Source organism: Melopsittacus undulatus, chromosome 19 (genome assembly GCF_012275295.1).
Source record: "Melopsittacus undulatus isolate bMelUnd1 chromosome 19, bMelUnd1.mat.Z, whole genome shotgun sequence".
NCBI lineage: Eukaryota > Metazoa > Chordata > Aves > Psittaciformes > Psittaculidae > Melopsittacus > Melopsittacus undulatus.
The window spans coordinates 302,050-314,251 of NC_047545.1; the positions used below are offsets into that span (position 1 = coordinate 302,050).

Sequence of the window (12,202 nt, forward strand, 5' to 3'; positions counted from 1 at the left end):
GGGTGGTCCCCACATGGGAACCCCTCCCTATGGCTTCCCAAGAGGCCAGAGTCTTCCTCAGCCCAACACCCCCTGGGGCTCCTTCATCTCCACCTTCACCCCTCCAGGGTGCCCCCCACCCCTGGGTGTCCCCTCAGCACCTGGACCCCAGCCCTGTGGCACCAAGGTTTTGGGGTGCCCATTTCCCCACTGATATCCCTCCCCTGCGGTGGGGCTGCCTGGGGACCCGGCTCTGCATGGGGGCCACGGGTACCCCCATCTCTCTGCCACAGAGCAGGGGACAAAAAGGGGTGTCCCTGGGCTGGGGGGTTGTGATCGCCCCCTAAAATGGGGGCAAAAGGAGCAAAATATGGAACGCTTCACGAATTTGCGTGTCATCCTTGCGCAGGGGCCATGCTAATCTTCTCTGTATCGTTCCAATTTTAGTATATGTGCTGCCGAAGCGAGCACAAACGTTGAGCCCCCCCGAACATAATTTAAACCTCTCTTATTTTATATTTTTCACGTCATGGCGAGTATTTATCTCTTGGGTCCTCTCTCGTCCTCCTTCTGCCACCCCATTCTACACAATATCCGCCGTTTTTCTAGTCTAAATCCCGTTTTTTGGTCGGGATTTCTGCCGTTTCGGAAGCGTTTTTACGCGCTGTAAGGATCGCTTTTATTTGCATATCGGGGAGGGGCCCCAGCCTGCCTCTGCCACAGTCCCAGGGTGCCCCGGCCGCGTTCGCGCACGCGCACCTCCACGGCCGGGGGAGGAAGATGGCGGCGAGGCTCTGAGGGGCCGGGTCGGGCCGGGTCGCACCGGGAGAGCCGAGGCGGCCGCCACGCTCACACCGACACCGTAACGGGCCCCCCCTCCATGGCCGCGGGGCCGGCCCAGCAGCCGGGTCCTCGCTGCGCAGCTCCCGGGCCCCTCCGCAGCTGTGGCCCGTTGAGCCCCGAAGCCTGGCCCTGGTCCTGGGCCTGACCCGCCCTCAGCTCCGGAGGCGTCTGCGCGCAGGAGGCCGGGCCCGGGGGCTGCGGCCGCACCGAGCAGCGCCGGGCCCCGGGAGGCAGCGCTGACCCCGCTGTGCGGCCGACGAGCGGCTCCCCCCCCGGGCTCGCAGCCGCCACGATGTCCGAGAACCAGCCCAACGCCAACAACCACCACCCGGCCAACGGCGGCGGCGCTGCCGGCGGCAACAACCGGGGCGTCCGCAACCCCAACCTCAACCAGAACCCCCTCATCAATGTCCGCGACCGTCTCTTCCATGCTCTCTTCTTCAAGATGTCAGTGACCTACGCGCACCTCTTCCCACCCTCCTTCCGCCGCGTCTTCGAGTTCTTCGTCCTCCTCAAGGTGAGGTTTGTGGGGAGGAGCCGGCCTTGCCCTCGCTGCCCGGGCACGGAGGCACCGGTTCCCTGACCAGCACAAACACCTCGCCTCTGCTCGAGGGGACAGTCTGCCTTTGGCACCACCCCAGGGCCTCTGCTCTGTGAGGAAGATGGCCCTGGTTGGAGTGGTCTGTGGTGGTCTCGGCAGTGCCAGAGATGGGATTCCCGATCTGGAAATGGAAAGGAACTCGCTGTGCCAGTGTGCTGGGCAAGGGCAGGGATGTGGGTGTGAAAGGTTTCTGTTTCCAAGCTGTCCCTCTCTTTGGATGCATCGAATATGTGATCATTGGAGTTTTGTTGCAGTCTTGTCTTTGGAAGCGCTTGATACACAACCCTGGTTTAACTCCGTTTCCTTTTAGCAGTCAGCACCTTCGGCAGTGCTAGTGCAGTATCACACCATGGGTACAAACCCTCCTGCTTTCTTGTTGGTGTGAGTGCAGGGTTGGAGACCCACAGAGGGCCTGGTTGGTGCCTGCAGGGTGAACTGGCTGGAGGTTAAATCCTGCCCCACAGCTCCCAGGGCACACACTGACACTTCTCACCAGTGTGAGAATTAAAGGGAAGGGGAAGAGGAGCTTGAATGGGCTTTTGTTCCCGGTTCCTAAAATTCAGCTGCTTAAAACAAGGAAACATTTAGGACAAATTGTTTCACACCGCACATACCCAAGGGGTTTTACCTTCTTTCTTTCTTCCCCCCTGTCCTAGCTGGATTCTAGCAGACAGGGGGGACTGGGACAGGGCCGGAGCTAGCAGTGGGGCTGTTGGGCTGATAGCGGTACTTGCTGCTGTCTCCCTCTGATCACAGCATTCCCAAGGAAGTAAAGAGCATTCCCAGGGCATCTGCAGCGAACAGCCTGCTCCCGCCGCAGGCTTGGGATCAGCCTGTATGCACCGAGGCCTGAGGCTGCCAGTGGTTGTGGTGGCTCCTGCCGTGATGAGGGAGGTGGTTTTGCTTTGCGTTCCATGGTGCCTTCCTGCGGATGAGCTGTTTACCAGTTCATAGCAAATGGATCAAGAGCGCTGGGTACCAAGGGCAGCTGGTTAAACTGGGAGCGAGCATTGGGCAGTGAGTGCGTGACACTCGGCTGTTTCGCTCCAGCGGCTTTCCTCGGAGTTTTCGGCTCTGAACTCTGGACAGCGTTGGGCAACATTGTACTGGATTTATGACCTTCACTGCAGGGAAGGAGGTTTATTGGTCTGCGCTGCTTGGGTTGCCACTTGCAAACCTGTTTGTCCAAATTAACCCAGTGTGTTTAGGGGCAAAGAGGAGAGGGTTAAAACTGGGTGTAAACAGGCCAAGATTGGTTGGGCTGATGGTCTCGGCTTTGTTTCTTGCTGCGTTTAGGCTCTCTTTGCGCTCTTCATCCTGGCGTACATCCACATCGCCTTCTCCCGCTCGCCCATCAACTGCCTGGAGCATATGCGGGACAAGTGGCCGCGCGACGGCATCTTGCGGGTGGAAATCCAGCGCAATTCCAGCCGAGCCCCCATCTTCCTGCAGTTCCCAGGGATGGTAGTTGAATCCACGGCTGAGGAAGAGGAGGAGGAAGAGGAGGAAATGACAGTGGATATGTTTGAAAACAGCTCTGTCAAGGTAAAGGCGCGTTCCCAGCATACACAGAACCTGGGAACCTGGTTGTGGGTTTGGGGGCAGTGGTTGGTAGTGTAGTCCCTCTGTGATCCCTCAGTCATCTGGGAGCAGAGCGTGGGCCTTGGCTTTTCCTGAACCCTCACAGCAGCCTCTGATGATTTAAGGTAGAAAGTAAAGTCTGAGGAAGGGGCCTCTTAGGTTGCCGTTTTGGTGTTGGAGGCACAGAGGGAGTGCAGGAGACCGGAGCTTTGGGGGTTCGCTAACATGCCTGCCCCGATTTTCCAACAGTTTGAGCTGGATATCGAGCCCAAGGTGTTCCTTAAGCCATCCCGGGTGAGCAGCACCGAGGCGCTGACCCACAATGAAAGCCAGGAGTTCTCATTTAGTGAAGCAGCCACTAAAGGTATGGAGCCTCTGCGGGAGACTGTGTCCGAGTTTGAGATGCTAGCCAGAGCAGGTAAAGACAACTTCCCCTGCTACCTGTGCCCCTCCCTCCCTGCCCTGTGCATCCTTCCTGCACGTCTCCTTCCTTCTGCCTTCCCTGGGCACGTGCATAGTAACTGTAAATGTTTTCCCTGATGCATTTTGCCTGTGATTAATTGTGTCAATACTAACAGTAGATCCCCAGCAAGATCTTTCCTTTGGCTGGGAGGGAGGCTGGGAACTGGGGGTTGCCCGGACTATAACGTGTGCTGGCACCATGCTTCTGCGGTGATGGCTGGTGGGTATCTCAGACAAACATGAACCTCCCCCTCCTTGAGCTGTTCTCTGTCCTGAGGTCTGCAGGGGCGGCAGTGACAGGGCACATGCCTCCTTGCATTAAGGGTTTGGGCTTGTGTTTGGGTCCCTGAGTCAACACCAGGGCTTGGAACAGCCAATTAATCCCCAAAGCCACCAGGTGGGTTTTAGAGCATTGCGAGATACAGCACTGCTGTTCTGCATCTGCATCATCCTGCTTCATCCCTCCCCTCATCCCAGCAAGGCTTAAGCTGCTGATGCCTCAAAAACTCAAGGGAGGTTTTAGTGGCTTTGTATTATTCAAAATGGAATTCCAGTGCTGGAAAATTTGTTTCAAGTGGTTAGGGCTGGAATTCTAGTAAAATGTATTTATGTTAAAGTAGATTCATTGGATTATTTCTTAATTTGCCTTTTTCACCTCCACTTTTATCCCTGGAAAGGCTGGAATTCGTTGCTGTTCAGAAGGACTGCATATTGTGAAGGATTGTGAGGCTGGACATTGCCTTGGCACTGTTCCCTTGCTCCTGCAGTGATTTTGCTTGATGCTGATCTAGAACTCGGTAGTTCTGAATTTAAGATCCTGAAGTCACAGAAGACTAGAGAGCAGTGACTATTTTTGGTGCAATACCTTCATTGGTAGCTGCTGAAGCTGAGCTGGGTGCACTGATGGGCTGTGCCTTGATTTGCAGAACTCCTGGTTGGAAATGATCCAGCAGCATGGTGGGAGAGAGAATTGTGCTGCTTCCTGATGTGATTTAACAACTGATCTCTTCAGAAGGGTCCAAGATCCTCAAATCCCTGCTTTTATTTGTTTTCTTTCCAGGTTTCTTGTGCTATAAGTAAAGCCAAATTTGATGTTTAGACAGAATATTTTCCCCTGGAAAGCTTTACTTGCTCCTGCCTTTAGCTCTGAGGTTTGTCCCTGCAGGGGTGAGCAGTGCGTGCTCTTGGCCTGTGCAGTGTTTACTTGGTGCTCTGCAGGTGTCATTGTATTTCCCTGCTGTTTTAGAAAACAACACAGAAAGCAGAAGTTGAACAGAGTAAGAACAAGTGCTCTTGGGCTTGCCAGGCAAAGCTGTGGGCAGATTCTGGACAAGGCTTGGCAGGGTTTGGAAGCAGAAGTAATGTCCAAGAATGTGTATTGACTCGTTCTGAACGGGTTGAAGGAAGCCCGGAGCCTGTGCCTGCAACTGATTCTTTTCTCAGAACGTGGTGGGAGGGAACCCAGAGGTGATATTTCTTTCTGGTGGCTGTTTCAAACCCTGCTGTTGAGTGTCCCTTTCCCCCCTCTCTTGCAGTGTGGCCGCAGGAGGAGTACATAGTGGAGTACTCACTGGAGTACGGGTTCCTGCGGCTCTCCCAGAGCACTCGGCAGCGCCTCAGCATCCCAGTTATGGTGGTGACTCTGGGTGAGTGATGGAGCTGGTGCAGGGGTGGGTGACTCTGGGTGAGTGATGGAGCTGGTGCAGGGGTGGGTGAGTGCTCTGCAGAGGTTTCTACGCCCCGGTGCCTCTTTAGTCTTGTGGAAACTATTTATAACAGTTGATGGCGCTCCTTGCCCACGCAGGATTGCTGCTTTAGGGAGCCTTGGTTGCTTTAGTAGGTCATACCTTTGCAAGAGGAGGAGTCTGAAATGGTGGAGCCTGTTTCAGCAAGCCCCAGTGTTGTGTCCAGCACAGTTTCCTCACTGAGGAAGGAAGAGGCTCGTGGTACTGAAGACTTGGGCTCAGGGTGGAGCAGCAGCAGCACAGTGTTAGAGCCCAGCAGTGGGAGCAGTTGTGTGTCAGAGACAATACTGAGCAGATCTGCTTAGCACTGTCTCCACATGGTTCTTGTCCCTGTGAGCACCAGCAGACCATTTCCCTGAAGTGTTCTTTTCTCCTGGCATTTGCTCCATTAAAAGCTGTCCGAGTCAGGAATATGGTTTCGAGCCTTCTCAGGCCTGTGAACTAAATTGATGTGTAATGAGCTGTTAATGCAGCAATGGGACTAGATTTCATTCCTTACTCCTAATCAAACTGAATTACAGCTGGACTGGAGTATTAAGCAGTTCTGTACAGGCAATGGGCAGTTTCCCTGTTAAATGTCTGTTTCCTGACCTGGGTTTTCCAATTCAGCTAGAGAAATTCCTTCATTAGTACTTTACTGAAAAATTCCTTGTGTTCACACTTCCTGTTTTCCTTAGATCTGAGTTGTTTTTACAGGCTTCATGAGATGGAACTGAGCAGCCTTCGTCCATGCCTAGAGCCATGGGGAGGTGTTGGTGTGTCCTCCAACTGCAGGAGGGTGGATGGGGCTCGTGGGTCCAGCAGTGTCATGTTGAGGCCAGCTTATGGCTAAAAAGTCCTGGCCTGACCCTGTGAGTCTTAATGGAACTTGTTTCTCTGGGCCATTAGCTTGGGTGAGCCTAGGGAAATAGTCCAAGGCTAGAAGGCAAATTTCTTTCATGTCAGTGCCAGCAGAGAGTGTGAGAGTCCTGATGGAATTCTTGAGGCCTGGTTGACATAAGCATTTTGACAGCCTGGCTGGATCTGTCAGGGTGTGACATTTTCCCTCCCTGTCCTGCCCAGTTTCTACTGCCAAAGCTATGAGCACAGACAGGGGTCTGGTGGCACATGCGTCCTTCTGAGTGATAAGAAGACTCTGTCTGCCTTGCTGCCTCCTCTGTGGCTTCAGGTGAGGACAGCCTGAATGGGTTTTTGTCTTCTCTCCAGATCCTACCAGGGACCAGTGCTTTGGGGACAGGTTCAGTCGCCTGCTGCTGGACGAGTTCCTGGGTTATGATGATATCCTGATGTCAAGTGTCAAAGCTTTAGCTGAAAATGAAGAAAACAAAGGTAAGGCTCAGAGGGATCAGCAGAGCAGTTGATGGTTTTTCTGTAGATGAGTGAATGTCATCTTCTGCATATTGATTCATCTCTAACGAAGGGAATGGCTCCCTGTGTTATGTAGAGATGTTATTGTCAAGGACAGAATGAGACAAGCAGGAGGGGAGAGGTGTCTGCAAACGTGACTTCCTGCTGCCTCAGTGCACTGCATAACAACAGCAGCGCTGCTGAGGAGGTGTTCCTTTAGAAGGCACTTAGGTGATGGGTGAATCACACTGAGCTTGTGTGTTTGTGGTTTCTCTTCAGGTTTCCTTCGCAACGTGGTGTCTGGGGAGCACTACCGCTTTGTCAGCATGTGGATGGCCAGGACTTCTTACCTGGCAGCCTTTGTCATTATGGTCATATTTGTAAGTTGACAGGAGTTGGGCATTGCCTGGGTCTGAGCCTGATGCTGGTCATGTTTGAAAGTGACAGCTCAGGCCTGAGCTCTCACCTGTTTTTAAAGCTCAGCTGATGGAGCAGGAGGTTCTTGTCTTTGTGATGCTGGGTTTTTGCATGTGGGTTCTAAAGTTCTAACACTGAAACAGAGGAGCTGAAATAGGATGAAGTGATGGTTTTCTTGTCCAAAGGGAGATTCCTGTTAGAAAGGCTCCAAGCATAGTTAAACCACTCGGGCTGCCAAGGCACTGGGTGTGGAAGTTTGTCCTCTGAGACTTCCAAGAACAGGCCTAATTTGCCAAGAGTGCTAAAGATAGATCCAGGTCTCCTGTGACTGTGTGAGATGAGGTGATTACAGATCAGTGGTAGATGAAATCCCAAGGGATAACAGCCTGTATTCCTACTCTTGGGCAGCTGTCTCTCTTCATGTCTGTGTACTGGTGCAGTACAGTATTACTGGCAAACTGGAAGGGGAAAAGAGAGCTGGTGACTGTTGGAAAGTGGCCTTATGAACTGGTGGGAGGAGCACGCATGGAGGATGGGAAGAAACGGGGGTTCCAGCCCTGCTGCTGTTTGGTTTGGCCCTTGCTCAACTCTTCAGAATTGGTCCCTTTACAAACAAATTGCTGACAAGTCTCCTCACTGCAGTGACACAAAGAGGAATTACTCTTGGGGAAGTCGCAGTTACTCTTTGTGAGGTCTGCACACCTCAAATGGATGAGCATGGGATGCCCCCCGTGTGCTGGGCAGCACAGCAGGCCCAGGCTCACCTGGCCAGGCTGGAGGGTGATTCTGGTGGTGACTCCTGGGCCTCTGTGGCTCTAACACTGGTTTCTGCTCTCTTGTTTCAGACTCTGTCTGTTTCGATGCTGCTGCGCTACTCGCACCATCAGATCTTTGTCTTCATTGGTAAGGGTTTTGGAGGGGTTTAAGGGGTGCTGCACATGGTCTACACCAGCACAGTGTATCGCATGTATCCCCTGGTGTTGTTTAGAAGGATCCCGTGTGTAGCTGCACAAGGAATACATCTCCCTATGCCCCCGTCACCAGGCTTGGAGAGCTGTTGTCTCTGACAAAGTGTCAGGGACAGTGGCCTTGGGACACTGGACTTCACTGCATGTTGCAGTGCTCTGAAAGGGGAGCAGCATGGGATGGAGGGTCCCGTGGCCTCACAGCCACTTCGTGTCATAGTTTGTTTTCCTTCTTGCAGTCGACCTGTTACAGATGCTGGAAATGAACATGACAATTGCATTCCCTGCAGCTCCCCTCCTCACTGTCATTCTGGCTCTCGTAGGTAAGGACATGAGCTCACTTCTTGTGCTGTGCAGCATGTCCCATTGGGATCTGCAGGAAGTCTGACCTGGCCACAGCAGGGGGTTAATGTAGGACTCTGAAATTTGATGGCACCCTGAGCTGCATTGTCCTTCTGGGTCCCCATGATGATGAGCTGGAAATCAGCTCAGTTCATTTCAGATTCACACTTACCCTGATGATGTTGCATTAGCATAGTTTGAGTTTAAAAAGCCCCCTGAACCTCCCCAGAATCTGCAGTATCTTTAGCCAGCTGATCATCTGCCCTGTGCCGTGGCTGCAGGCAGCAGTGAACATGTTTGCCGTTAGCTGCTGCTTTAGGACAATTCGGTGCTGCATGGTCACCAAGCCCCTGCTCTGAGGTGACAGAGGATTCCCTCCCGTGCCCCTGATGCAGCCGCTTTGTCCAGCAGGGATGGAGGCCATCATGTCCGAGTTCTTCAATGACACCACCACCGCCTTCTACATCATCCTCATCGTGTGGCTGGCCGACCAGTACGATGCCATCTGCTGCCACACCAATACGAGCAAGAGGCATTGGCTCAGGTAAGGGCTTCCTGGGGCCTCCTTCCCATGTTCTCACCATGTCTCCTCTTCTCTGGTGGGAAAGGGGCCTCTTCAGATCCCTTCCAGCCCTCCCAGGCAGCAACGCTTTCGCTCCGAAAGCTTCTGTGGGAGCTGCCCTATGTGTCACAGGGCCCAAAGTGCAATTGCTTCTACTTTGGGCTTGTTCCTGGATGTCAGGAATCGCCTCAGTCCTTTCCCTGCCCTTTGTTCTGCCTTGTTCATAACAAGGCAATTTGAATTACCTGCTAATTGGAGCCTGCACCGCCCTGTGCAAAGTGCCCCAGCTCAGAATGGAGCTGGGAGCAGACAGAAGCTCACCTTTGTCCTGTCTGTTGCCATGGCCTGATGAGTTCTGCCTTTCTCTCCAGGTTCTTCTATCTGTACCACTTTGCCTTCTATGCCTACCACTACCGATTCAACGGGCAGTACAGCAGCCTGGCTCTGGTCACCTCCTGGCTCTTCATCCAGGTGAGCAGCTGCCACTTCTGCTGCACATTGATGCAACCAACCCAGAGGCAGGAGCCACTGTGTGACTTCAGCCCTGGTCACCACACACCTCACAGGGGTCTGGCTTTATATGACTTCTTGTCAAGCTGAGTCTGAGCACTGATCTTTATGTAAGAGATGGAAATAATCCCTGGTTTGGAAACGGAACAGCAGGAGGAGGCTGTTGAACATGAGGGCTTCTTGGCCACTGGCTCAGATCCAGCCATGCGACTGACAGTGGCTGTTGTCACTTGTTAGGAGGTGTTAGGGAAGGGTTTCTCTCCTGGCTTTCAGGAGGAAATCCCACTGAGGATCTCCCCTTGAAGTGGCTGAGGAGCTGGTCAGGCTTGTGCAGTGCAGAGACCAGCCCCAAAATCCTGCTTCAAGCAAACCTTTGGTGTGTATTGCTGATGTCCTCCCCCTTTCTCTGCTGGCACGAAGACAAGGAAGGAAGGTGGGCTAGAGAAATGCTTTCACCTCTCCAGCTGTCAGCTCTTACAAGGGAAGAGGGGTTGTACTCCATTGTCTGTCCTTAGGGAGAAACTACGTGTAGCCGGCAGGAGTTGTAGTAGAAGGGATAAATCTTTCCACAGTGTCAGATAACCTCTTGATCAGAGCAGCTGGTTTCTCTAGTACTGAAGAAAGCCTAACTCTCTAAGGTGTGTTAGGCCCAACGAGTGACTCCTTGCCCTTTGCCTTCTCTAGCACTCCATGATTTACTTCTTCCACCACTACGAGCTGCCAGCCATCCTCCAGCAGATCCACATCCAGGAGATGCTGCTGCAGAACCAGCAGGTGGGCCAGGGCACTCAGACCACGCTGCAGGACAACCTCAACAACAACACCACCGCTGCCGCCGTCGACGGAGGGAGCCGCAGACCCCCCCTGCCCGCCGGCCCCTCGGGGGACGGGCCCAGCCCAGCTGCCCTGGCACCGAGCCCGGCCTCCAGCATCATCTCCGCTGCCACCGCCGGCAGTGACCTCAACTGGGTGGCTGAGACGGCCGCCATCGTCACCGAGGCCTCCTTCCTGTCCGACCTGAGCACCAGCCTCCTGGAGCCGAGCGTAGTGCACGAGGCCGTGGCCAACGGGAGCCCTCAGGACGCTGCCTCTGCCTTGGTCGCCCGCATCAGGGTGAGCAGCGAGCACCCGGAGACGGCCGTGGGCTCCATCACCATCGAGGTCACCTCGACGGCCGTGGTGGCTGCAGCAGATGCTCCCCCCGCCGCACCCCTCGTCCCGCTGCAGGAGGAGGGGGTCTCTGTCCCCAGCAGTGCCCCCCCGGAGCAGACTGAGGCTGAGGGCTCGGGCAGCCATGGCAGAGCGAGCAGCAAGGACTGTGCTGGCAGCAGCAGCATGGCACAGAGATCTGCAGGCTCTGCGCAGGACACGGAGCAGGACAGGAGCTCGGGGTGCGAGCAGGGGGACAGCAGCCCTTGGGCAGCACCAGCAGAGAGCCCCCCCCGCTCCGCCCCCTGCCCGCAGCCTCACTTGAGGAGCCTGTCTTGAGCCCCTGTTCTGTAATCCTGGACTGCCAGGAAGGCGTTTGGGTTTTCCTTTGTTACTGTTTCTCACTTCACCGTTATCCTTAACCCATGAGTTCCTGTTCGTTCAGAGTTGGATCAGAGCCCCTGTGTGCTTGTGTGTGGGAGCCTGATGGACGTGGGACAAGGCAGCCGCTCCGGGTTCCTGCCCCAGCTTTTCCTTGTCCCCTCTTTGCCCCCCGTGTTGGTGTTTGCAGCCTGGAGCACAGCCATGAGCTGGTTTGGGACAGAGTGTGTGTGTGTGGCAGCTTCACCATAGAATAGCAGCTGCGTGTGGACAGGGAGTGGGTGTTCAGACCCCTTGGGAAAACAAAAGGAACCTGATCACCTGCCCTTCTCCTTAGGGGGAGAAGGAGCTTCAGCCCTTCCCCATAGACTGCATCTACTGCTGCCAGGGCAAAGCTGGGCCAGAACCAAAGCCGCAGGTCAGCCCCATCTTTTGTGTCCTTGAGCATCTCCCAGCCAGTGGCTTTGGGATGGAAGCAGCTGTGTCCAGGTGGGAGCTTCCAATGCGGGTGAGAGGTGTTTGGGCAGTGCTGGCCTCTGGGAGGGTGCTGGGAGCTTGGCCTCTCTTACCTGCCTGTGGCCAGCATAAAGCAGGGGGAAACGGGCTCAGGTCACATCCACTGTGGGGGCGTTTGGGGACAGCAGCTCTGCCCTGGGGATGGCGTTTGCTTTTCAGTGCCTTGTCCCTGCCACGGAACACGTCTGTGTCCAAGATCAGCCCCATCCCAGCGCGGAGAGCACCTATTCCCTGGCTCAGCTCTTGCTGAGCTCTTGGTTTAGCAAAGAACCAAAAGGAGCTAAGAAATTTCAGCTGATACTCCCTCCTGCCCTGTGTCCGACCCCTCTGCCCTGCTCCTGCTGGGCCTGGGGACAGGAATGGGCTGGCCTCACACCAGGGTTTACAGGGGGGATGCTTGGAGCTGCATCACGTCCATAGGGCTGAGAGGAAGAGGAGAAGGGAGGTGCCTCCTGGGGTGCTGTCCTTGGTGGGAGCTGTCACTGGGCCCCCCAAGTTCAGAGTCATCTCCCTGCTGCTGAGCAGTGCCTGGCGTTTCCCTTAGAGGCCTCTTGTGCACGTTCCAGCATCTTCCACCAGGAAAAGGTTTCGCTGTTGGTGCCGGGGGGCTCGGATCCCCCCCCCTTCACTGTCTCTGCATTTCCCACACCAAGGCCCCCCTTTTCTTTGTGTTTGGCCTCAAGGAGCCCCAAGTGTTGCTTTTGGGGGGGTCCCTGCTCATGACCGGGCACAGGCAGAGCTGGGGGCTGTTGGGCAGCGGGGTGGGGGGGGGGGGGAGGGGGGAAACCAAACCAAATGCTTT

The 12,202-nt window shown here is 54.8% G+C and overlaps 1 protein-coding gene and 1 non-coding gene across 5 annotated transcripts; one reads left to right on the top strand and one right to left on the bottom strand.

Annotated features, from left to right (window-relative positions):
* Positions 1-343: 343 nt before the first annotated feature.
* Positions 344-450, bottom strand: LOC115947565 (U6 spliceosomal RNA). The gene has a single exon (XR_004081470.1). It is a non-coding gene; the product is annotated as a U6 spliceosomal RNA (small nuclear RNA).
* A 289-nt stretch (positions 451-739) lies between these two features.
* TMEM259 (transmembrane protein 259) lies at positions 740-12,154 on the top strand. Of its 4 annotated transcripts, none has more exons than XM_034070715.1 (11): positions 740-1,339; positions 2,720-2,968; positions 3,254-3,422; positions 5,002-5,112; positions 6,418-6,540; positions 6,838-6,938; positions 7,821-7,878; positions 8,180-8,263; positions 8,691-8,826; positions 9,216-9,315; positions 10,039-12,154. In XM_034070715.1, exons 1-11 carry the CDS (start codon positions 1,115-1,117, stop codon positions 10,840-10,842), a joined length of 2,160 nt encoding a protein of 719 aa, XP_033926606.1. In that variant the 5' UTR covers positions 740-1,114; the 3' UTR covers positions 10,843-12,154. The 4 variants fall into 4 exon arrangements, with proteins under 4 accessions (XP_033926606.1, XP_033926607.1, XP_030910737.2 ...); XM_034070716.1 differs by having other exon boundaries at positions 3,254-3,368; XM_031054877.2 differs by having other exon boundaries at positions 1,115-1,339; positions 8,694-8,826; positions 10,039-10,842.
* Positions 12,155-12,202: the final 48 nt, after the last annotated feature.

What these genes read in the sequence shown, in the direction of transcription:
- TMEM259 (XM_034070715.1), top strand. Translation starts at nt 1,115, where the DNA reads ATGTCCGAGAACCAGCCCAACGCCAACAACCACCACCCGGCCAACGGC. An exon ending in TTGTCATTATGGTCATATTT is followed by an intron (nt 6,939 to 7,820) that starts GTAAGTTGACAG and finishes CTCTTGTTTCAG; the next exon opens with ACTCTGTCTGTTTCGATGCT. An exon ending in TCAGATCTTTGTCTTCATTG is followed by an intron (nt 7,879 to 8,179) that starts GTAAGGGTTTTG and finishes TCCTTCTTGCAG; the next exon opens with TCGACCTGTTACAGATGCTG.